The sequence below is a fragment of the Myotis daubentonii genome, chromosome 8 (assembly GCF_963259705.1).
Source record: "Myotis daubentonii chromosome 8, mMyoDau2.1, whole genome shotgun sequence".
Taxonomy (NCBI): Eukaryota; Metazoa; Chordata; class Mammalia; order Chiroptera; family Vespertilionidae; genus Myotis; species Myotis daubentonii.
In genome coordinates, this window is record NC_081847.1 from 69072860 (window position 1) to 69095174 (window position 22315).

The 22315-nt window shown below is 50.9% G+C and overlaps 1 protein-coding gene and 1 long non-coding RNA gene across 18 annotated transcripts in view; one reads left to right on the forward strand and one right to left on the reverse strand.

The window, feature by feature from the left end:
* LOC132239867 (uncharacterized) overlaps positions 1-22315 on the reverse strand; it is a 566058-nt gene that overhangs the window by 108250 nt on the left and 435493 nt on the right. The window lies entirely within an intron of this gene.
* Positions 1-22315, forward strand: part of ZMYND8 (zinc finger MYND-type containing 8) — a 110740-nt gene that overhangs the window by 75863 nt on the left and 12562 nt on the right. For 13 of the 17 annotated variants that reach the window (XM_059706837.1, XM_059706836.1, XM_059706839.1 and 10 more), the window contains 5 exons: positions 6346-6498; positions 8481-8990; positions 13377-13778; positions 15811-16001; positions 21637-21717. In XM_059706837.1, coding sequence (XP_059562820.1) covers positions 6346-6498; positions 8481-8990; positions 13377-13778; positions 15811-16001; positions 21637-21717 — 1337 coding nt within the window. The remainder of the gene's footprint in view (positions 1-6345; positions 6499-8480; positions 8991-13376; positions 13779-15810; positions 16002-21636; positions 21718-22315) is intronic. The other 4 variants (XM_059706845.1, XM_059706847.1, XM_059706853.1 and 1 more) reach the window with 1 other exon arrangement.

Genomic DNA, 22315 nt, shown 5'->3' on the forward strand with positions numbered 1-22315 from the left:
CGGACGGTGGGCATCCTCGTGACACGGGGACTTCCTGTTTGGCCTGACCCACCGTGGGAGTGCGCGCTGCTTCCTGCCTGCGTTTGGGTGGGCGGGCGCAGCGGGACCAGGCCTCTCCTTCCCACTGGGGGGGACGCGGGCCTCATTTTGTCAGCAGGAGGGGAAGCTTGGGATGTGGGTGTTTTAGGGCTGGGGTTCCAATCACCTACTGGAAAGAGACTCAGAGAGGGATCCGTGAGAAGCGCCACAGGGGGGTTGAGAAATGGGAAAGTGGAAGGGGATGCGAAGTATTTTTCCAGGATCCCAGGGAGGGGACCAGTGCTTATGGTGTTTCATTATGTCTGTCATCTGTGTGGCTACTTGGAGCAGACAGAAGTGCCAGGGATAATGATGACATTATTACATCTAACAAAATATTTAATTAAAAAAATTACACCGAGAAAGGCAAGCTTACAGGGATGGCAAACAGATCAGCGATTGTCGGGTGTGGGGGGGGTTGGGGACGGTGTGACTGTGATCTCAGGGGGTCAGGGGCAAATGGAATTGTCCTGCATTCTGTTTGTGGTGGCGGTCCCACAAATCTCTGCCAGTGTTAGAACTCAGAGCTGTATCCCCCAAAACGTGAATTTTACTCTCTGCAGATGAAAACGACTCAAAGGTAGGAACTAGCCCCATTTCACAGAAGGCCCAGAGAAGGGAAGTTGCCTACGCAGGGTCACACATGGGTCAAGGTGAAGTTGGGCCTTTCAGACTCAGGCCTGTTTTGCTGTGTAGCTGGAGCTCTTCACTGGGCTACGGGAACTGAAATGCTTCAAGATGTGGCCCTGTTTTGACTTTCATGTGCCCTTGAAAGGGGTTGCGGGTAGAGTGACGATTCGGAATGGGGGATCACACAGAGGACGAGGTGCCTTTTTAAAGGAAGCAGCTGCTACCACTTGAACCTGTGTTGTCAGATTCTGAGTTCTCAGAAAAACAGAAATCCTGATTTTTGTGTGAATTCTCCTAGTTTTAAAAATGTGACGTCGTCGATTTCATCAAAAATAAAAAGAACTCCACTCGGGCCAAATAAATACGACTAAAAATACGGAAAACCAGCCCATGGGTCATCCGTGGTTGCTTAATTACTCTCACAGCTACTGTGCATGAGCGAGGGGAAGGTTTACGCAGACCGCCCTCAGCCTGCTGCTGGCACACAGCCTCTCCTCTCAGCTCCAAACAAGGAGCCAAACAAACCCTGGGGGATTGTCACGACCCCTCCTGTGGCTTCACCCGCCATCGTAGTGAGGACGTGCTGGTGAGACTAGGAGAGAGAGGAGGCCCTGCTTCTTGCCTGCATGCCGGTTCCCCTGGCCTGCGAATCCTCACCTCTTATCTCACAGAGGGTGTCTGCTTGTGGCTGGGCACACCCAGCAGTTCCGGGGCCTGCTTGTGACAAAATGTGCTCTGCTGCTCTCCCCACGGTGGGCGCCGGTGCCGCCCAAGCAATGGAGCGTGTCTGCTCGTCTGTTCCTCCCGGTGGCTGCCGGGAGGCGTCCTTCCTTTCTCACACAAAGCAGGGCCTTGGCAGCCAGGCATCCGAGAGCCGGATGCAGAGCAGGGCCTGGGTCTCCCAGAGGTGGTCTTGGTTTTGATTTTTGCAGTGAGTGCAGTGAGGAGGGTCTCTGCCTGGCTTTCACGGCCAGGAGACCGACCGTCTGCTGGGGTCTCCTGTCTGAATGTTGTTCCCCGAAGGGCCTGCCATTCTGTGGCTCCTGGAAGTCCATCCGGTAGAGTCTCTGGCAGCTTTGGAACAAAGGAGTTTTGTTTTGTTTCCCCCCCCCTTTTTTTTGTTTTAACTGAAAAAGAAGTGGTTATATTTCTCTTTTAAAAAGCTTCATTGGTTTTGTTTTGGTTAATCCTCACATGAGGACATTTTTTCCATTGCTTTTCAGAAAGAGTGGAAGGGAGGGAAGGAGGGAGGGAGGGGGAGAGAGGAACATGGATGTGAGAGAGACATCGACTTGTTGCCTCCTGCACGCGCCCCGACTTGGCAGGAGCAAACCCGCAACCCAGGTCCGTGCTCTTGATCGGGAATTGGACCCGGGATCCTTCAGTGCTCAGGGCGCCACTCTAGCCAGGGCTCCCGTGTTTTTATGAGCAGTGAATGCGCACGGTGAGAGAAAGTTCACAGGACAGAACGATGCGGAATGGAAAGCCATCCTGGCTGCAGCCCTCTGATCACCTGCCTCTGTACCCGCTCCCCACAGGTGCCCGCTGTGTTTTAGTCGCTGTGGAGAGCTCGCCTAGGTACATCCCAGTGGTTCCCAAACTGGGTGGTTTTTGTCCCTCGGGCATGGTGCAATGTCTGGAGCCATTTTTATTGCCACAACTGGGATGTGGGTGCTACTGGCACCTAGGGGTGGAGGTCAGGGTTGCTGCTAAACATCCTACAATGTGCAGGGCAGCCCGCCCTCCCACTGCCACAGCCCCCAACAGAGACCTGTCCTGCCCCAAATGTCTTAAGTGCCAGCATCGAGAAGCCCCAAGAACACAGGTGTATTCATATCTATCCTCCGTTTCCTTCTTTCTCCCCCACACCAATGCTAGAGTGCGCCACCGATTGTGCCCTTCTCAGTAAGCAGGCTGGCTGTCCGAGCAGTGCGCGGGGATCTGCTATGTCTCAGCAGCTGCATTTTAGTGCATTTCAAGGTGAACTGCACCTTATTTATCCAGGCACTTAGTTATGGACTCTAGGTCGTTGCCCCTGCCCCCCCCCTTTTTTTTGCTGTTGATAACAGCTGCGATAAAGACCCTTTGCCCACATGGGAGTGTGTATCCACAGGATAAATTCCTAGAAGTGGAACCCGGGTCAGAGGCCACGTGCAGCTGATGTTTGGCTGTCCAAACAGCCAAATTGCCCTCTAAAGGGGCTCTTCCCATCTGTGCTCCCTCCAGAAATGTAGGTTCGTGCCTCTTTCTCTAGCGTGGGTTTTTTTGTTTTTGTTTTTGTTTTTGTTTTTAATATATTTTATTGATTTTCTACAGAGAGGAAGGGAGAGAGTTAGAGAGTCAGAAACATCAATGAGAGAGAAACATCAATCAGCTGCCTTCTGCACACCCCCCACCGGGGATGTGCCCGCAACCAAGACACATGCCCTTGACTGGAATCGAACCCGGGACCCCCCAGTCCGCAGGCCGACGCTCTATCCACTGAGCCAAACCGGCCTCGGCTAGCGTGGGTGTTTTTTAAAAAAATCACTGTTTCCATTTGTAGCCTGAGCTGTCTTCCTATCAGCTGAAAAGTTCAAAGTGTTGGCAGCAAGGGTGGATTCGGAAGATACGCCCGATATAGAAGGCGGGCAGGGGTGGAAAGAGTCGCCTGGGAGCTAAAGGAGAGAGCAGCTCTTCTCCGCTCTCTGCGGAGGAGAGTCAAGTGCAGCTGAAAGTTTCAGGAAGATGATCACATGTGGCTAAACTGAAGTTCCGCTCCCAGGGACCTGACCCCAGCCCCCCGGCTTGTGGTCGTTTCTTGTCAGAATAAACATTATAGCAGCATATGGACTGGAGCAGCCTTATTTTGTAAAATGCGGCCCTTTGCCTTTTCATTCCTCTCTATTATGAGGTGTAGGTCTCTTTCTATGAACCCTAACGTTTAGAAGTGTGGTTTTGTGTGTCAACACAGATATGCCAGGGTTCAGGCAGATCATGAGGAGTTTTCTTCACTCACATTGGTCTAACACAGGGTTCTCAACCTTAGCTGCCGTCAGCATCACCCAGGGAACTTTTAAAATGCCAATGCCCAGGCTGTACCCCAGGCCAGTCTCGGGGTGGGGGGGTGGGGGGGTGGCCAAGGCATTAGGATTTTTTTTTTTTGAAGCTCTACAGGTAATATCTATGTGTAGCCCGGTTAGCAGTCACTGGGACTCATACCGGTGATGGCACATTTTGTAGCCTGCAGATCAAATCTGGCCCCCCCCCCCACCTGCTTTTTGAATAAAGTTTTATTGGAACGCAGTCATACCCATTTGTTTACATATTGTTTCTTTTCGCTTTTGCACTAAATCCTGTATTGTATGGTCCATACAGTTTCTTCCTCTCTGGCCCTTTACAGGAAAAGTTTGCTGACCCCTGGGTATAGTAAGCGTGTTTTTCTGTGACTGCTACATGGAACCGATGAACTGTACGAGAATGTTATTGAGGACATTGATGAGCATATCACTTGGGTAGCAACCCTCCTCCCACCCCACCTCACAGTACCTCTGTGAGATGCTTCTTTTCTAACTTAGGCTTGAAAGAGCTGCCTTTTCCCTCTGGAATCCAGTATGCGTCCTCCTTTCTGAGGACAGAAATGACCAGGCAGACCTCATAGTCTCCCTGTTGCTGTCACATTTGGAGCTTCAATGTTAAGTCCTTATGTCCTGTTTGTACTGTCTTTATTTGTGTCTGTTTTTCTTGTTTCCCTGGTCCTCCTCCGCCGCCTTCTCCTTCTTGCTGTTTGATCACTGTTTCCCTCTGTCCTAGCTTTGTAAGGTGCTTCTGCAGTAAATTCTTTCCCTCCAAAGTGGCCGTGCACTCACACCTGTGAGCGTCTCCAGTCCCGGTGCTGCCGGCTCTCTGAAGAGGCCCTGGCCAGCGTGTGCGCACACACGCGCGCGTACACACACACACGTGTACACACACACACACACACGGCTGTTTCCCAGGATGCTGTTACTCTTGGAATCTCCCTGGCAGCCCGCTCCGAGGGTGTTTTTGGGCAAAGGCCTTCCTCATCCTAGTGGAGGCCTCCTTGTGGTGATACAATCAACTCTGAGCAATTTGTTGCTCTGGTCACCTGTGTTGGGTGGGGCATTTGGGAGGCCACCTGCGGTCACTTTAAAGGAAGGAGTCTGAGCGTGCAGTGTGGGGAAGTGGCCTGTTCCTGAGCGAAGGAGAAGGTTTGTGAGTCAAATCGGAAAACAAAATCGAAGGGAGAGGGTGAAGGCTTTGAACAGCCCCTGTGGTCCAGCTCTCACTCTGTATCCTGAGCCTCTAACAGCCTGGGCGACGGAGGCGGCCTTTGGGTGGGTGTAGCAGGGAGATGAAGGGAAGTCGGGGAGTGAGCTCTGAGCTGGTGCAGACAGGCTCCGCGGTAGCTTCTCTGTGTCCTTGACGCGATGCCACATGCTTTCTGACTGCTTTTCTGGGATCAGTCTGGGTGGGGCATGTGCCCACATTCTCAGCTGGGGGCTGGTCAGAGGGTGGCAGGCAGGATGGGCGGTGCTGCTCCTGCCTGCGAATCTCCCGTGCATCTGGGCCTTTGCAGCCACCTTCCTCTGTCCCCTTCTGTCTCCAGGACGCTAGAGGAGGCAGGGAAGGAATTCCAGAAATGCAAACTCGCCTTGGCCTGTGTGGCTCAGTTAATTGTGCATCATCCTGAGCACCGAAAGGTTGTGGGTTTGATTCCTGGTCAGGGCACATGCCCAGGTTGTGGCTTGATCCCTGGTAGGGGGTATGCAGGAAGCAGCTGATTGATGTTTCTCTCTCCCTCTGCCTTCCTCTCTCTCAAAATCAATAAAAAAAAATTTTTTTTTTTTTAAAAAGACTTATCAAAGAATACTAAAGGCAAAATCATCTGCATTTAAAGAAGGAAAAGAAAAAGAAATGCAAACGCATGGAATCTGGTCCAGTTGCTCTTATAAAGAGCCCATGGCCGAGGGGGGTCGGGGCAGGACCTCGGCCGAGTGAGTCATCAGCAGTCGGAGGCCTTTGCCTGGGACTGTGGTGAGGAGCTCGGACTCCTCTTACCTGAGTGAGAGGACACAGATGTAATATCCAGGGCTAATCTGTTTCCCTTCCCAAAGGCTGGCTGGCTGCAAGGTCTGCCTCTTTTTCTAGTTTTCTCTGCCTTTCCAATTTACGCTCCAGACTAGGTTGAGGAGGAGTGAAGAGTGACGCTTCTGTGATCAATGAGGAGCCCGGGCTCCCAGTTATCAGCGTGTTCTCAGAGGGGCTCGGCGTCTCTCGGGTACAAGCCTCTCTGATGTGGCCTTGGGGTTAAAGCGCAGTCTGGCCAGACAGGTGCCACTTGCTCTGCTAATACTGAGATTGAGCTCAGGACGCTAACCTTTGGCGCTGACGAGGCGGAGCTCCACAGACAACCATCCGGCTGGGACGGCGCGTCTTAAATACTGAGTAAACCTCCCAAGTGTTTTCTTGGGCTGCTATCTCCCAAGTGAGCCCGCGTCATCGAGCCGAGGGTATTGCTGGGACAAATGACAAAAATGTTGTAGGTCTTTTCCCTCCATGTTCTAAAACGTGTTGTTTGCGAGTTGTTTGTTCGCCCCGTAATGCCTGGTCTGACGAGGGCGGGGCGGTGTCTTCCAGATCGAAGCAAGGCCGAGATGGACTTGAAGGAGCTGAGCGAGTCCGTCCAGCACCAGGCTGCCCCCGTGCCTCTCATCTCTCCCAAGCGGCAGATCCGCAGCAGGTTCCAGCTCAACCTTGACAAGACCATAGAGAGTTGCAAAGCACAACTAGGTATGTCTTTGGTTTGCTTTCATCATCGCCAGCAGCATCATCATCATTTGTGGGGACACCACCCAGGAGAAGTCAGAGGTGGATCCTGGCTGCTTTGAACCCTGAGTTGTTTGCTCAACTAACACATATTTCCACTCGTGGCAAAATATTTCAGATTGGCTAATTGTTCGGACAGGCTCTTTGAACTCCTCTGAGTTTGTTCTTAGGTTGTGGCAGCCTGCAGGTGCCAGGTGCAGGTGCTGTAGGAGCGGACTGGCCCTCCCGCGTCTGCCTCTGTGCACCCTCTCAGTGCATGTCAGTGTCCTGGCATCGGGATCAGGTTTGCCCTGCCAGTGTCCAGCACAGAGCCTTCTCCCCCAGACGGGGCCCCCTCACCCAGCAGACCCATCTTGCCTCTGTACCTATAGCCTCCCTCCCTCTTTCCCCACGCTGTCTGCCTTCAGCTTGGTGTCACCTCCTCCAGGAAGTCTCCTCCGACTGCTCTCCCTATCTGCCCGCCTACTTGGATACGTCATTGCTTAGAAGCAACAGCGGTCCCTTTCTGTGGGGGGTCTCCCTCCCAGTCTGGGCTGGTAGCTCATCGGGGGCAGGGAGGTCGCCTTAGGAGGATTTGCATTCTTCAAGGTACTTGGTCTTGTGCACATAGGAACGCTCTGGAATATTGGTTGAATAAGTAGACAAAGGAGGGCATTTATAAAGAAGTAGGGGATGGCTGGGCCTGAGAGAGCCACTCCATGTGAGGTTTATGTGTTGGTGGGGGCCTTGGACCTTTGGGTGAGCAAGGAGCTGTGGTTTGGAGTCATCTGGGCTGTGATCGGAGAGCATTCCTTGTTGGGTTGCCTGTTTTTGGTTAGGACACTGATTGGCAAGGATGAAGTCTTGCAGTCCATTTAAATATCTCTCTTGATTCCCTCCACACATGTGGTCTAACTCCTTGATTTATTATTGTTGCTGATGAGAATTTTAATATTTCCATTCAGGGAGTGTTTCCTATGCACCCTGCACGGTGCTAAGGAAGCACCGCGCAGAGATTGTCCTGGGAGATCGATACCATGATCAGCCCCATTTTGCAGGTGAAGAAACTGAGGCTTAGAGAGGGAGGTCACTCGTTCAGGGTTACACTGCGAATGAAAGCAGTGGCTCAGGATTTGAATTCCCGTCCTTTGGGCTCTAGTACCCAGGCTTTTCCTGTCATGCGTGAGGTCATGCCCTCCTGCTTGTCCTCCTTATGTCTGACCATTAGCTGCAGCAGCAGAAGCCCTTTACCTCGCGGGCCTGTCAACCGGAGTGGCCAGGTTCTGCTCTCTCAGCAAAAGCCTGCCAGCTTGATTTCTGTGTGAAATCCCCTGACTTGTGAATTGGGCAATAAGTTCCAAATAAAAGGCAAGAGCAAACAACAAACTACCGTGTGGGCCCAACCATTGCTTCCCAAATAGAATGTGCTGGTGGTCAGATGTGGCTCCCGGGCTGTGAGTTTGCCGTCTCCGCTCTAAGACTTTGGCTTGTTTCTTTGCGCGCTGGACACGAAGGGCGAAAGGCATCTGTGCTTTGGGAATGTGTGAGAACAGTACTTGGTGCGTCAGGAGCCCAGGGTTTTCTTTGTGTCCTAGGGACAAGGGATTGCTCTAGGCCTCTCTTTTCTGTTCTGTAAAATGGATCCATTTTAAGTGTCTCTCTGGTGTTCCCTTCCATCTCTCCCATTTCCCGTATCCCAATTAGTTATCAATACTGCAAAGGTTTAGCTCCCGGATTTATGTTGTTTGGTCCCTCGTTGTCTTCGGAACCCTCTCCGAACACAGGTTCCGTTTGTCAGCAGACTTCAGGGGCAGCTGGTTCACTGCTCACCGCCCCAGGCCAGTGTGATGCGATTTGAAATGCTTTCTTTCTTTATTTCCAGCGTTTGGCGTGGAAAATGTTTGGTTTTTGGTCCTGCTCTTTATGTTGTGACTAGGCCACATGCTGGGTTTTCTTTTTGAATTTAGGCATAAATGAAATCTCGGAAGATGTTTACACGGCGGTAGAGCACAGCGATTCGGAGGATTCTGAGAAGTCAGACAGTAGCGATAGTGAGTATATCAGTGATGACGAGCAGAAGTCCAAGAATGAGCCGGAAGACGTGGAAGACAAAGAGGGCGCTCAGTTGGACAAAGAGCTGTCTGCTGTCAAAACAAAGCCCAAGCTGGCCAGCCCGGTGGAGATTAAAGAGGAGCTGAAAAGCGCTTCGCCCCCCAGCGAGAAAGCAGACCCAGGCTCAGTCAAGGAAAAGGCCAGCCCCCCGCCTGAGAAGGACTTCTCCGAGAAAGCCAAACCCTCGCCTCACCCCACGACGGATAAGCTGAAGGGGAAGGATGAGACGGATTCCCCAACGGTCCACTTGGGCCTGGACTCCGACTCGGAGAGCGAACTTGTCATAGATTTAGGAGAAGACCATTCTGGGCGGGAGGGTCGGAAAAACAAGAAGGAACCCAAAGAGCCATCTCCCAAGCAGGATGGTAAGTGACGCTCCCAGTTCCCGGTTTCTTGGTTTGGTTTCCAGTGCCACCATTCCTTTGTGTGACCCTCTGACGCCAGCACAGGAGACAGAGCAGAGCTGTGATTGGCTCACGGTCACCTCGCTGGTCATCTGATAGGACCAGGACTTCAACTGGGCCTGCCCTTCCTCCCCTCACCTGCTCAGGACTCAGCATGGATGGTTTTGAGTTGAGAAAAGTCCCTTAGAAAATAAGTTGCTCCTGGTAGTCAAGTTATTCTTCGCCTAAGCAACTTCTTCCCTGGTACGTTTTTTTTCATTTTCCTGAAGTATTTGTCAACATTTAGACATTTGACAAGATTGAAATCGTTAGGCGTGTTCCCTTTGAAGATTTTGATGAGTCCAGCTCCCCTTCCTTCCCCTCATGCTGCCCAGGCATCTCAACGTGCGTTTCTTACCAGAACCTGACACCATTTGGTAGGTGGTGCCAGGATGGTGAGCACTTCTTGGGGCACTAGAATTCCAAGGGCCACTGCGTGGTGCACACCCGAATCGGTCTTCACCACCTTTGCACTTAACCTATCTGATGCCGGGGATTTTCAGCTCGGGTGCTCCTGGCCTTTTGTGCCGCAGAGCGCCTTGTCCTGTGCCATGGGGGTGGTGAGCGGCATCCCTGGCTGCTCCCCGCTGGATGCCCGTAGCACCTGCCCGGTTGCCAGATGTCCCCTGGAGGCAAACTCTGCCCCGGTGAGAACTGCTGCCTGAGCCTCGGCATGTGTCATTGCTGCCGAATAGCCTGGACCAGCCGTGGCCGCCGAAGCCGGCGGAGCCCAGGCACGTTGACAGACCCCCAGAAGGAACGTGTGAGTGATTTGCAGGGTGTCCTTCCCATGGACAAAGCAGTCGGCGCGTTTTTCAGTTGGGGTGGCAAATGGGTCGTGCGGAGAACCCAACGCGCCCGAGAAAGACTGGAGAATTCCCTGGGGGGGCTCAGGAGACCCTTGCCTGAGGACACATTAGAGACGTAGCCGTAGGGACTGTGTGAGGAACTTGAGGGACTGCGGGTTTCAGCTTTGACTGTGTCCATCTTCTGATAGGACCTAGCTCCCGACCCAGGCCCTTGAGTAAGATGTGAGTCTATGCCCCTGGGCATTTCTGAGCCCGGCAGTTTGAAGGGCAAGTCGGGGACCGGCCTTGAGAATCTGTCCTCGGCAGTTAATCAGCCGAGCTGCTCTGGAACCTGCACCCTGCAGGTCATCACAAGAGGCCGCGATGTCCCTGGATGGTGCAGTGGAGGGAGAGGGAGCAGCTGGGGGCACAGGAAGGATCAACCACCACACCATCCCCCAGCCATCTCTTAGATTTATGGATGGTGTCTGAAAAATGTGATCCTGTAGCACAGTGGTTCTCAACCTTCCTAATGCCGTGACCCTTTAATACAGTTCCTCATGTTGTGGTGACCCCCAACCATAAAATTATTTTCGTTGCTACTTCATAACTGTAATTTTGCTACTGTTATGAATTGTAATGTAAATATCTGATATGCGGGATGTATTTAGGCGACCCCTGTGAAAGGGTCGTTCGACCCCCAAAGGGGTCGTGACCCACAGGTTGAGAACCGCTGCTGTAGCAGAATGGGGTTTGAGGGGCCTCCTCTGCTGTTTCAGAGGGAACAGTAGGAGCAGCCTTGTTCCACTTGAGGGACCAGTTGGGTGCAGATGGGAGTGCTCCTAGGAATGTTGTATTTATACTGTTCCTTTCTTTCTGGGACAAATCTTTTGATTGATTGGTTTTATGCCTCTTCCTCTTCCAGAAAGGATTTGACGAGAGTACATAATCATGAGATAAAGTTGGGTTTTCATTTTTGCTGTGAGCTCCCTAGCAGTCAAAGCAAAAAGGGAAACACAGTCCCTTAAAAGGTGTCACATTTTCCAAAAAATAAAAAAAATTCCATTGATTAGATGAAGTAGACATCTGAGGGAAGTTTCTTGCGCTAACATCTGAGCGAAATTTCTCCAGGAAACCCCCGAGTGTGTGTGTGTGGGGGGGGATTAAGCTGAAGATGATTATAAAACATTATTCAGTCAGAGCAGGTTCTTACAGGTGGGGCAAAACCGACTGGTCTTACATCCAGAGCCCCCTGATGGTGGTTTGGGTCTTGAAGAATCGGCTTCATGTCGAACTTTGCATTAGAGCATCTTTTCAATGATGTGCTTTTACTTATAAATTAATTAAAGTGAAGGGCATTTTGGAGTGTGCTGTGGTGACCTCCAACTCACCTGCAGGTAGGAATGCAGCTGGTGTGTAGGAATCCTCAAATAGTAAAACAGCGTTTACTGCTAGTGATCTCAGGCAGAGGCAAAGGGAGTTCACTTGGAGACCTTTGCTCTGCTTACCTGTAACATCAGTAATTCCCATCCTTCTCTTACAAGGTCCTGTATGCACACGACAGTGACCAAACTCTGGAATAGGTAGATGAGCTTGGAATAAGTAGATGGGCGATTTCTGGTGTGCGGGCCTTTCAGAGATTCACCCTTTGTTGGGCTACAAGTGATGGATCAGATGCTTTGAATTTCTAGGACAGATGGAATTTCCCACAGCTTTTTTTTTTTTTCTTCTTCTTCTCCATAAATCATCAGAATCCCCTAGAAATGAAATATTTTAGTGTCTGAGTGATAACCCCCAAAGAGTACTTGGAGCCTGGAATCTTTTCAGATTGCACACTCCGTTTTTATTTGGAAAAGCGGGCCAGGCATGATTCCTGCACAACTGTTACCATAGGCAGAGCCCCGAGAGAGAACAGGACCCTTCCTGTGGTTGCCCTTTGCACCGGGGAGGATTCGGCTAGCTTGTCAGCAAGAACAGCGTATTATTTGGTCACATGGCAGGAAAGGGGAGGTATTGAAGGCCCTTCTGCAGGTTGGACATCCTGCTGGCCCCCTGCCCCCTGTGGGCCTTTAGTAGCGCCTGGCTCCAAGCCACCTGTGCTAGAAGGGCAGGGGCTCTGGGGCCCAGGGTCGGGTGTCCTGGAAAAGGATTGGGCTCCTCACTGTGGGAAGAGTTCCCCATCCAGCCCCACCCTGTGCTCTTGTCCTTGAACTTGGCTGAGGATCAGGAGGGCCAGCCAGATGTGATAACCACCAAGAAAGCCCCCAGTCAGAAAAGTCAGCTTATCTTTTCTTCTTAATTTCCTTGGAGATCCCCAAACCCACAGCTCACTGAGCATCTCCCTTAGAAGAATAGCCAAGCTCAGATCTTCCCCAGGTGATATCAATCTAAAAAGACAGGCGGAGTCCTCGTGGAAAGAGGTTTGGTGTCCAGGCACATTGTCAGGTTGGGGTGCTGACTTGCACCTGTGCTTTGTGTGTGATCCTCGGGGATTCCTCTCCCCGGTGGCTGGGACCCCTTTACAAGTGGCACCCTCACATGGTCATCCCCTTTGCAGCGCTCAGCGCTCCTGGCTCTCATCTGCCTGCTGGCCACTCCTCACCGCCTACCTTCAGTCACCGCAGTGCAATGTTCCCTGTTCCTAAGTACATCTTGGCGAATGCTGTTCCGCTCCAAATTCTCATCTCTGCCTGTTGAAATGCTACTCCCTGGCCCCACAGCCCAACTCCTCCCAGAAGACATACTCCATAATACGGCTTTTCTCAAACTTCAGACATTCACGGTGGTTGTTTGTTGTCATTCCCAAATCCTGCTTGTATAATTACTGACTTGATATTTTTATTTGAAGCAAGCTACTCTTTAAAAAAAATCTAAGCCTATTTTAGACTTAAATGTGCCACCTCACAGGAGCGAAAGTAGTAGTGTGTGCTATACCTAAAATACAAGCCAGGGAAGCACAGTCAACACACAGTCCAGGTCAGGAAGTCTGGGTAAATACCACTGTATTGGGAGGGCTCTGGTCTTGGGCGGGTTCCTTTCGAGTTAGGTGTCAGGGCTCCACCATGCTGGAGGGACTCGGGAGAGATGACAAGGATACCTTTACTTCGGAATGATTTAATGTGACTCGGTGCTTGGGCCATTGGGAAGCCACCAGGCCTCCCAGGCACCTGTGTACCTAGCCAAAGGGCTCCTCTTGATCTCTGGATTCAGTTGGGCTGGGTCTTTCTCAGGTGCTTACCCAAGTCTCACTTTGGAAAACAAGACGGTTGCAGCCAACCAGCCCAGGAGTTGATGGGCAGCTTGAGGCCAGGGCCTGGGTCACCTGTTTCCCCCAGGGGCCTTGGCATGCATGTCTCCAAGGTGAGGCGCTAAGGAGATAAGGTGAGAATGTGCTCCTGGGCATGCACTGAATTTGCTGGTCATTTCTGGCCTTAGGTTGTTTCCCTGAGAACTTGCTGGCGGAGAGGCCCTGCCGGCAAACCTGACTCAATTCCACTTTTTGTTTATTTTTTCCACGCAGTGACTCTAGTTGTAGCTAAAGCTCCACCACTGTCTACTACGGCCGGCAGCCAGTCTCCCCCCGAAACGCCGGTCCTCACCCGCGCGTCCTCCCAAACTCCCACAGCTGGTGTCACGGCCACCACCAGCACCACGTCCACGGCCCCGGCCCCGGCGGCCACCGCCACCGCCACCATCACGGGAAGCCCAGTGAAAAAGCAGAGGCCGCTTTTACCGAAGGAGACTGCGCCGGCCGTGCAGCGGGTCGTGTGGAACTCCTCAAGTAAGTTTCAAACGTCCTCCCAAAAGTGGCACATGCAGAAGATGCAGCGCCAGCAGCAGCAGCAGCAGCAGCAGCAAAGCCAGCAGCAGCAGCCTCAGTCTTCCCAGGGGACGCGATATCAGACCAGACAGGCTGTGAAAGGTACCAGCTCCCCTTCTGCTCTCCGTGGCACCCCGGCCCTCTGTGCCACATCGACGGGAGACACAAAACAGAAACCGTTGTTTTGTTTTTCTCAGTTCCCCTTCGTTTCCTGGCCACGGCAGCCCCAAGGCCATGCACATTCCACTTGGCATTATTTTTAAAAGTTGTTTCGCAACTCGCATTTTTTACATTTGTTTCCTTTTTTTTTTTTCATTTTGCAAACAGTACATGTGCATATTCTCGAGATACTGACACACGTCTACTGTTCCGATCAACTGACCTTTCATTTTATGCGTCTCGGCGGCCACTGTGAACCATACAACCTTTTTTATGCATGTCTGCATATATATTTATACATATATATGACTCTTCATAAAAACACTACTTTTTTTTCCTTTTTTTCTTTTTTACAACATGAAAATGGTACCATTGTCTTTCACCCATCAGCATGTTTTGGAGGTCTGTCCACGTCCGTACACACAGTGCTCCCTTGCTCTTTCCGACTGCTGCATAGCGTTCCCTGGTTTGTGTGAAGGCTGCTTCCTGGTTTTATCCTGGGAGCAGCGCTGCGGTGCATGCCGTTGTGTGCGTTCCCTGTGCACACCTGTCGTGAACCTTTTGGCGTTATTTTGGAAAGAGTGCAGTGAGGAGTTGGTAGCAGAGGCTACCTTACTGACGAGGAATTAGCCACATCCACAGGAAGAGCCAGCATCAGAAACCAGTTGCTGAAGGTGCAGAATAAAAATCTCTTCTGGCCGTGCAGGGCGCTCCATCTGGAGCTGACATAGGGGATGCCCGTTTGCTCAGCTTTTGTGAGCGCCGGCGTAGATCTTACTCCACGGGGCACCTGCATCTGGACCCTTGAAGGTTGGGCTCCTTCACTGAAACTCTTGTGTAGTGAGTGCACCCTAGTGATTAGGACTCTCTCTCTTTTTTTTGAGTTTCTCTATCTTTTTTAAATTGACCTTAGAGGGAGGGGAAGTGAGGGGGAGAGAGAGAGAGAGAGAGAAATATTGATGTGAGAGAAACATTGCTCGTGCTCTGACCAGGGATCGAACCTGCCATCTGCTGGTACGGGATGATGCTCCAACCAACTGAGCCACACCGGCCAGGGCTAGTCGGACTCTTAGGAGTAGCATCAGGACAGGGTGTTAAAAGGCAGCCAGCCAGATCTTGCATTGGGCTCCCCAGTAGAAACCCTTCCAAGACTGGGGAGCAGGAACACTGGGCGATTGCACAGGCAAAGTTGGGGTAAAACTGGTTTGATCTCACTGTTTAAAGTGTTGATCGGGTTCTGAGATAGAGATGGCGGGTCCCAGGCTTCTGCCTTCGGACCCCAGGAGCATTCCGAGCTTAGGCAAGAAGGCGGCCCAGTGCTGTGGTTCTCAATTTGCACGTTGTCTTGTGTCAAAGACCAACAAAGCTGGACACTAGTTGAAGTGGGAGGGACAGAATTTAATCGGCAATGTCCTGCTGCAATAGGGAAAGAAGTCCATTGTGAACTTTGATTTGTACAAAGGTGACTGGGTGTTTTAAAAGGAGGACGAGGGAATAGCAAGGGGGGTGAGTGGGGACTCAGTAGAGTCAGGGAAGTGAAATTTTACAAAAAGTGGGAGATGGGGTTGGTCCATGTGAAACCACCTGAATTTGCTGACTGGTACCTATCGAAGCGAGGCCCTTCTTCCCAGAGAGCTGGGAGACGGGCCTCATCGGTAGGTGTTGGCTGGAACAGCCATTTATTTGGGTGGCCTTGAGTTTTCTCAGGGAGGCAGGGTCACCTGAGGGATGCTGTCTGGAGCCGTTAGAGGCCATGTTAAGCTTGTTGAAGTCTTTACAGACTACATTCGAGGATTAGTCGAGAGAGGGCGCGGAGCAGCCTGGCTGGAGTTTGGTTAGGAGAGCGTCTCTGTCCCCTGAGAGTGAAAGCTCGCAGGTGTCTATCGGTTTCCCGCCCTCACCACAGCTGCGCGTGGGCACCGTGGGGACGGCCCTTCCTGCAGCCAGGGCTGACCGGGACCCTTTGTTTCCCCAGCTGTCCAGCAGAAGGAGATCACGCAGAGCCCGTCCACGTCCACCATCACCCTGGTGACCAGCACTCAGTCGTCACCCCTGGTCACCAGCTCGGGGGCCACCAGCACCCTGGCCTCTTCAATCAACGCAGACCTTCCCATCGCCACTGCCTCCGCCGACGTCGCCGCGGACATCGCCAAGTACACTAGCAAAGTGAGTGCCGGCGGGCACCCGGCGGGCGGGCGGGCGGGCGGTCAGGGGACCCGCTTCCTGACGGGTCCTGTTTGGGTCACGACCTCCCAGCTCTCAGGGGCTGTTTAGGGGGGCAGGCCCTGTTTTCACTGAGGAGCTCCAAGACTGAATTCTCCCCTTGGGGCCTGAAGTTGGACCTCCGCAGAGAAACGTAGACTAGACTAACCCTTACTCTGAGAGGGCTCAGATCCTAAAGTCAGTACCTCACAGGACGACGATGGCCTAGAATCAGAATTACCCTTCAGCACGGAGTCGCTCCTGATGGACAGGTTTTCCTTAACGGCGGGAACAGGTTTCTGACCCTTCAGTGAACAACAGACTTAGGGTTGGTTTGTTTTGCATTTTGAAGCCACATAGAACCAAAGTGATAGAGGCTTAAATGTGAGGCATGCAAGGTATGATGCCCGCACCTAGGTTTTTCCAGGAACCAAGAGGGCGTGAAGGAAGGCGCTCGCTCTCTCTCTCTCTCTCTCTCTCTCTCTCTCTCTCTCTCGCGCGCGCTCTCTCTCTCTCTCTCTCTCTCTCTCTCTCTCTCTCTCTCTCTCTCTCTCGACTGGCCCATCCTCGGGGCGGAGTCCTTGTTGAGTGGTGTGGAGGCGGGATTCCCACTGGGGGTGTTCTCTCAGCGAGGTGTTTTTCTTTTCTCTCTTGATTTGCCAAGAGCTCTTATGCTCTTGTTGAATCGGGCGAATAAAACATGGAGATCTCGGCGACCTCTGAGTGTGCTCTGCGGTGATGCGCAGGCATGTTCCAGCAGACCTCTCGGTGGTGAGAACAACCATTGGAATGCCAGCCCCACCAGGTCGGGCGCACAGTAGGTGGTTGGTGCCGAGCTGCTGAATGGGTGCCTGCTGTTCCCTAACTTCTCATCGTGGGTGTGTCACTAGCAGTAACGGTTAATAGTAGTGAGTGAGTGTTAATCTAACGATGTAGTAAGTTAAGTAGGTGAATATAAAAACGTACTCTTTAAGGGTAAGTAAATTGGTTACTAGTGAGTAAACTATTTCGTTTATAGAGAGAATGGGTGGAACTAGTTAAGAACAGTTGTTTCTTGAATTCTTGAAGTCTTATTTATGATAAAGAGTTGCTCTTATGTTGTGTTAAAGGTAGAATCTTTTTCAATTCTGGTGGCTTGAAACATGCAGACCTAATGTTTTACCAGTGAGTTTTTGTTGTTCATCTAAAAAAATTCCTTCTCTCAAGGAATTACGTTAGTTACCTGTCGCTGCATAACAAATCGCTACTTCTCACAGGCTTCTCATCAGTTTGTGTGGGTCAGGCTCAGTGGTCCTTCCTCTGGCCTCAGGCTGCGCGCAGTCCTAGGGTCGGAGTTTCGCCCGAAGGTTTTATAGGGAAGGATCCCCTTCCCCCCTCAGTTCCCAGCTGGCTGTGCCCTGAAGGTCCCCCTTGCTGTGTGGGTCTTCCCCACATGACAGCTCGCTCCACCAAAGCCAGGGGGAGAGCCTGCGAGCAAGATGGACGTTCCCATCTTACGTAGCATCACAGGCATGACACCCACGACCTTCATCGATGAGAAGGTCACCAGGCCAACCATCTTGGAGTTGGTCGTACTGGCTAAGGTGACAGCAGCAACAGCTTATGTGTGCATGGCTTGTACTGTGGGTTCCACACTGTATGTTTTTGTATGTGGCTTAGTTTTACTCTTAATGACAAATTGATGGGGTGTGAGTACTGTTACCATCCCCATTTCATAGATGAGAAAACTGAGGCCCAGCGAGGTTATGTAACTTGTCTAGGGTCACACAGTTTGTGAGTGGTTGGACGGGGATTTGAAGGGTAGCAGCCAGGATCTAGTCCAGTGATGCCGAACCTTTTGAGCTCGGCGTGTCAGCATTTTGAAAAACCCTAACTTAACTCTGGTGCCGTGTCACATACAGAAATTTTTTGATATTTGCAACCATAGTAAAACAAAGACTTATATTTTTGATATTTATTTTATGTATTTAAATGCCATTTAACAAAGAAAAATCAACCAAAAAAATGAGTTCGCGTGTCATAGGTTCGCCATCACTGATCTAGACAGTGGCTTTGAGCTGGTTTGTGAATTCTCATGCAGCCTGCCAACCACACATGTCTGGTGTCCCCACAAACTGATTGTTCTTGCATGTGGCTGTTTTCAACCAGTCCTATTTATTAACACATTGCAGACCAGTACTTTCATTGCTAGCTTTACCCAGTGGCCAGATACGTTTCTATCGAACGAGTACAAAAAACGTTTTACATAAATGTTAAAGGCACACTTTAAAATTAAATACCCATTGCATTTTGAAGTTATTTGTTACATGTTCTTACAAGCTAATATCGTTTTAAAGAATTCTCGTGATTGGCCACAACAAGCCTTAGAACAGAAAGCACAAGAATTCTCATGATCCGTCCACAATGTGTTACGATGCAGTGTAGCTCAAGAGGTAATCAGAATCTAGTCTTGGGATGACTTTGTAGTATATCTTCCCCTTTTTGAATAAAACGCATGAATGGTTATAGAGTTCACAGTGGGAAGATTCAAATGTCGGTTATTTTTGGCCATTCTCAAGATTTTTGTCTTACCCATTCACCTCCTGAACTAGTATTGACTTAATATTTTTATTTAAATTAAATTTTTTTAAAAAAATATATACTTTATTGATTTTTTACAGAGAGGAAGGGAGAGAGAGAGTTAGAAACATCAATGGGAGAGAAACATTGATCAGCCGCCTCCTGCACATCTCCTATTGGGGATGTGCCTGCAACCCAGGTACATGCCCTTGACCGGAATCGAACCTGGGACCCTTGAGTCCGCAGGCCGACGCTCTATCCACTGAGCCAAACCAGTTTCGGCTAAATTAAATTTTATTTAAATTGACTTAAAATTAAATTTAACCTCACCAGATACCATTCCTCGTCGATTCCTTTTATCATCAAAGTGTTAAAGACACATAATGGCACCAATCTGAGAGACTTTGTTCCTAACCCAGTCTGTAGGGTTTCCAGAGAATTGAAAGGGGAGTAATTTTTTCATTACTGATTTGAGAAGATCCTGGAGTTGCCCAAATGGTCTCTTTTCTGCTTGCAATTAACGCGTGTATCACCTTCCGTTGATTTGGTCCAAACTGTCTATTTACAGATGCGAAAACTGAGGCCTGGATTTGGCTAGTGGTTTTTACGGAGCCAGTATTGACGGCTCATGCAGCCATTAAAAAAAAAAAAGTTTTTATTGGTTTTAGAGAGTGAGGAAGGGAGAGGGATAGAGGGAAACATCGATGCATCCATTGGCTGCCTCCTGCACTCCCCCTCCTGGGGATTGAGCCCAAAACCTGGGCATGTGCCCTGACCAGGAGTTGAACCTTTTTGGGTTCACCAGCCAGGGTTCCCATCGCCAGTTTTATCGTTACCTCCTGCCTCCCCCTTTACTCTTAAGCAAAATTGAGGGATGAACTTTCTGATAGCAGTTTTCTTCGCTGTTAAGAAAATGGACATGGTGACATGTTTTTGGAGCCAATGAACTTTTCTGTCTCCAGGGTGACCCCGAGTTGAAGACCCAGATTTGTGTGTTTTGGCAGAAGGGCGCTCTCGATGAACGTAGCGTTCTTGGCTATATTTGGAAGTAAGAGTGAAAGTCCGTCCACAGATTCATGATTTCTTGAGAATGGAATGTAACCGTGGCGTTCGGAAGGGATTGAATTTCATCCATTTTCTAAAGTTTTCATGTAAAGCAGTTTCGTTCTCATACTGTAACGTGGACGGTGCAGCAGGGTCAGGAGGCCGGGCACAGCCACGGACCGCGAAGCTGCATAAAGCAGTGTTTTTGCTGGCAGCGTCCCAGTGTGGCCGCAGCAAGCGGGGAGCGCCCCATTTGGGGGTCAAGTTGGGGTTACTGTTCTGGGGGTTGGCAGGATTTCACAATTACATGCTCATGTGAATTTATTTTTCTGTGAAAACCAGATAAACGGGTATTTCTTTATGAACACCTACTCTGTGTGGCAGGGGCTGGACCACAGACTGCACGTGTTTTTCTCTTTAATCCTCGTGCACACTCTACGAGGGGGCCCTGTTCTTATCCTTGTTGTCTGCATGGGGAAACTGAGGCTGGGAGAGGGTGGGTAGTAAGAGGTAGTGGTGGGTTCAGATCTCGGGCATTAGATACCAGGGCGCTCTTGGTCCTGCGCTGAAGCTGCAAAACACAGGGGAGACTCGGCAGCAGCCAGGCCACGCCCGAGACCGCGTTTGTTCTGCTGTCCGCTCCTCTTTCCCCGGGTGCTGGAGGGTCAGCCGGCACGTGGGAGGTAGGGGAGATTCATCCTGCAAACACACTTGGCCCTCAGCTTTTCCTGTGGACCTGAGCCGATGTCACACACTCGCTGGTGCGCTCATGGGTCCGATAGTTACACAAACTGGAGAGGCAACGCCCTAATCGAAGGCATTAAGATAACAAACCAGCCACACCCACACAGTGGACTATATTACTGGCCATAAAAAGGCATCAAGTACTGATACACCTTGGGGAGCAGATAAACCTTGAGAAGAGTGTGCTCAGTCCAAGAAGCGGGTCCCAGAGGACCACACACTGAATAATTCCACGTATGTGAACTCTCTGGATTTAGCTAATCTGAACAGATAGGGAGCAGATTAGTGGTTGTCGGGAGCCTGGGGGGGTGATGGGCATCTTGGGGGGGGGGGCGGTGAAGGTTAAGGGGGAGTGGAGTTTCTTTTTAGGATAACAAAAAGGTTCTAAAATTGATTGTGGTGATGGATGTAGAACTCAATATGCTAACAGCCACTGAATTGTACACTGTAAATGGGTGAATTATAGGGCTTTGCAATGATCCTATATAATAAGGAGCTAATATGCTAATTAGACCAAATAGCCAAATGACCTTCCTGACGTCTTTCCTGATGAAGCCAAGGCCAGAGGGAAGCCAGCCTGGGTCTGGGTGCCTGCAGGCAGCTGGAAGGAAGCAGCCCGGGTCCCAGGCGCCTGTGGGCCGCCCGAGGAAAGCCAGCCCGGGTCCCCTGCCGGTGGCTGGAGGGAAACGGTGTCATCCGCCTGGGAAAGAAAGGCCTACTCTTGCACGAATTTTCGTGCATCGGGCCTCTCGTATCTCAATAAAACGGTTTTGTTTTTTAAAGGGAAAGACTTGAACAACAGCAGCAACAACACAAAATATCCCCCACCCCCCCGCCTTGAACCCCTGTGCTGGCTACTCCAAATGCTCCTGGGGCCGTCGACCACTCCAGTGTAGCCTGTGGCCATAGAAACTAGCTTTATGGTTGTGAACTTGTCCTGGCAGATGGGGCAGGGAACGGGTGGGTGGTCCCAACCCTGGTTTATATCAGGGTCTCTCGCCTCAGCACTAGTGACCTTTGGACAGGGTCATGCTGTTGTGGGGGCTGTGCTGTGCACTGTAAATGTTTAGGGCGCCTCTGGATTCTACCCACTAGATGCCAGTGTCATCGTCCCCCCCCCCCCGTGCTCCCTCACCGGTCATGAGTCCCCAGGTGAGACCCGCCGCTTCACGCAGGTGGAGTTGAGAGGTGCCTCATCTAGAAAAGCCTTGGGGAAGTGATTGCCTGAATGGTTTCTCTCTTTATCTTTCAGATGATGGATGCGATCAAAGGAACGATGACAGAAATATATAATGACCTTTCCAGAAACACTACTGGGAGCACAATAGCTGAGGTCAGAGATGGCGGTTAACTCACTGTCTGCTGCGGTGTTTGGTGGGCCGCTGTAGGATGGCGCCATGAAGAAGCTTCTCGGGGCAATCCCTCCAGGGCCTGGCCCGGTCGCCAGGCTGGTCAGCTGGTTGGAGTTGTTGGGGAGGGTGTTTCTCATTGAGCCAGAAGGCTGATGCTGTGTGTGATCAGTTCATTTTTCATAAAACCGCCCAAACCAGCGCCTGAGCTCATCCACTGGTGAAACTGGAAACCAGGTCCTTGTGCTCCGTGTAAAATTGGCTCCGTGGTTTTTTTATTTATTTATTTTTATTATTCTTTAAAATATATTTTATTGGTTTTTTTACAGAGAGGAAGGGAGAGGGGTAGAGAGTTAGAAACATCCATGAGAAACATCGATCAGCTGCCTCCTGCACACCCCCTACTGGGGATGTGCCCACAACCAAGGTACATGCCCTTGACCGGAATCGAACCTGGGACCCTTCAGTCCGCAGGCCGACGCTCTGTCCACTGAGCCAAACTGGTTAGGCTCCTTGGTCTTTTTCTACAAGAGATCCTCGTTGTCTAAGAATGTGTGGCCCCAGCCTGCACAGTTTCTGTGA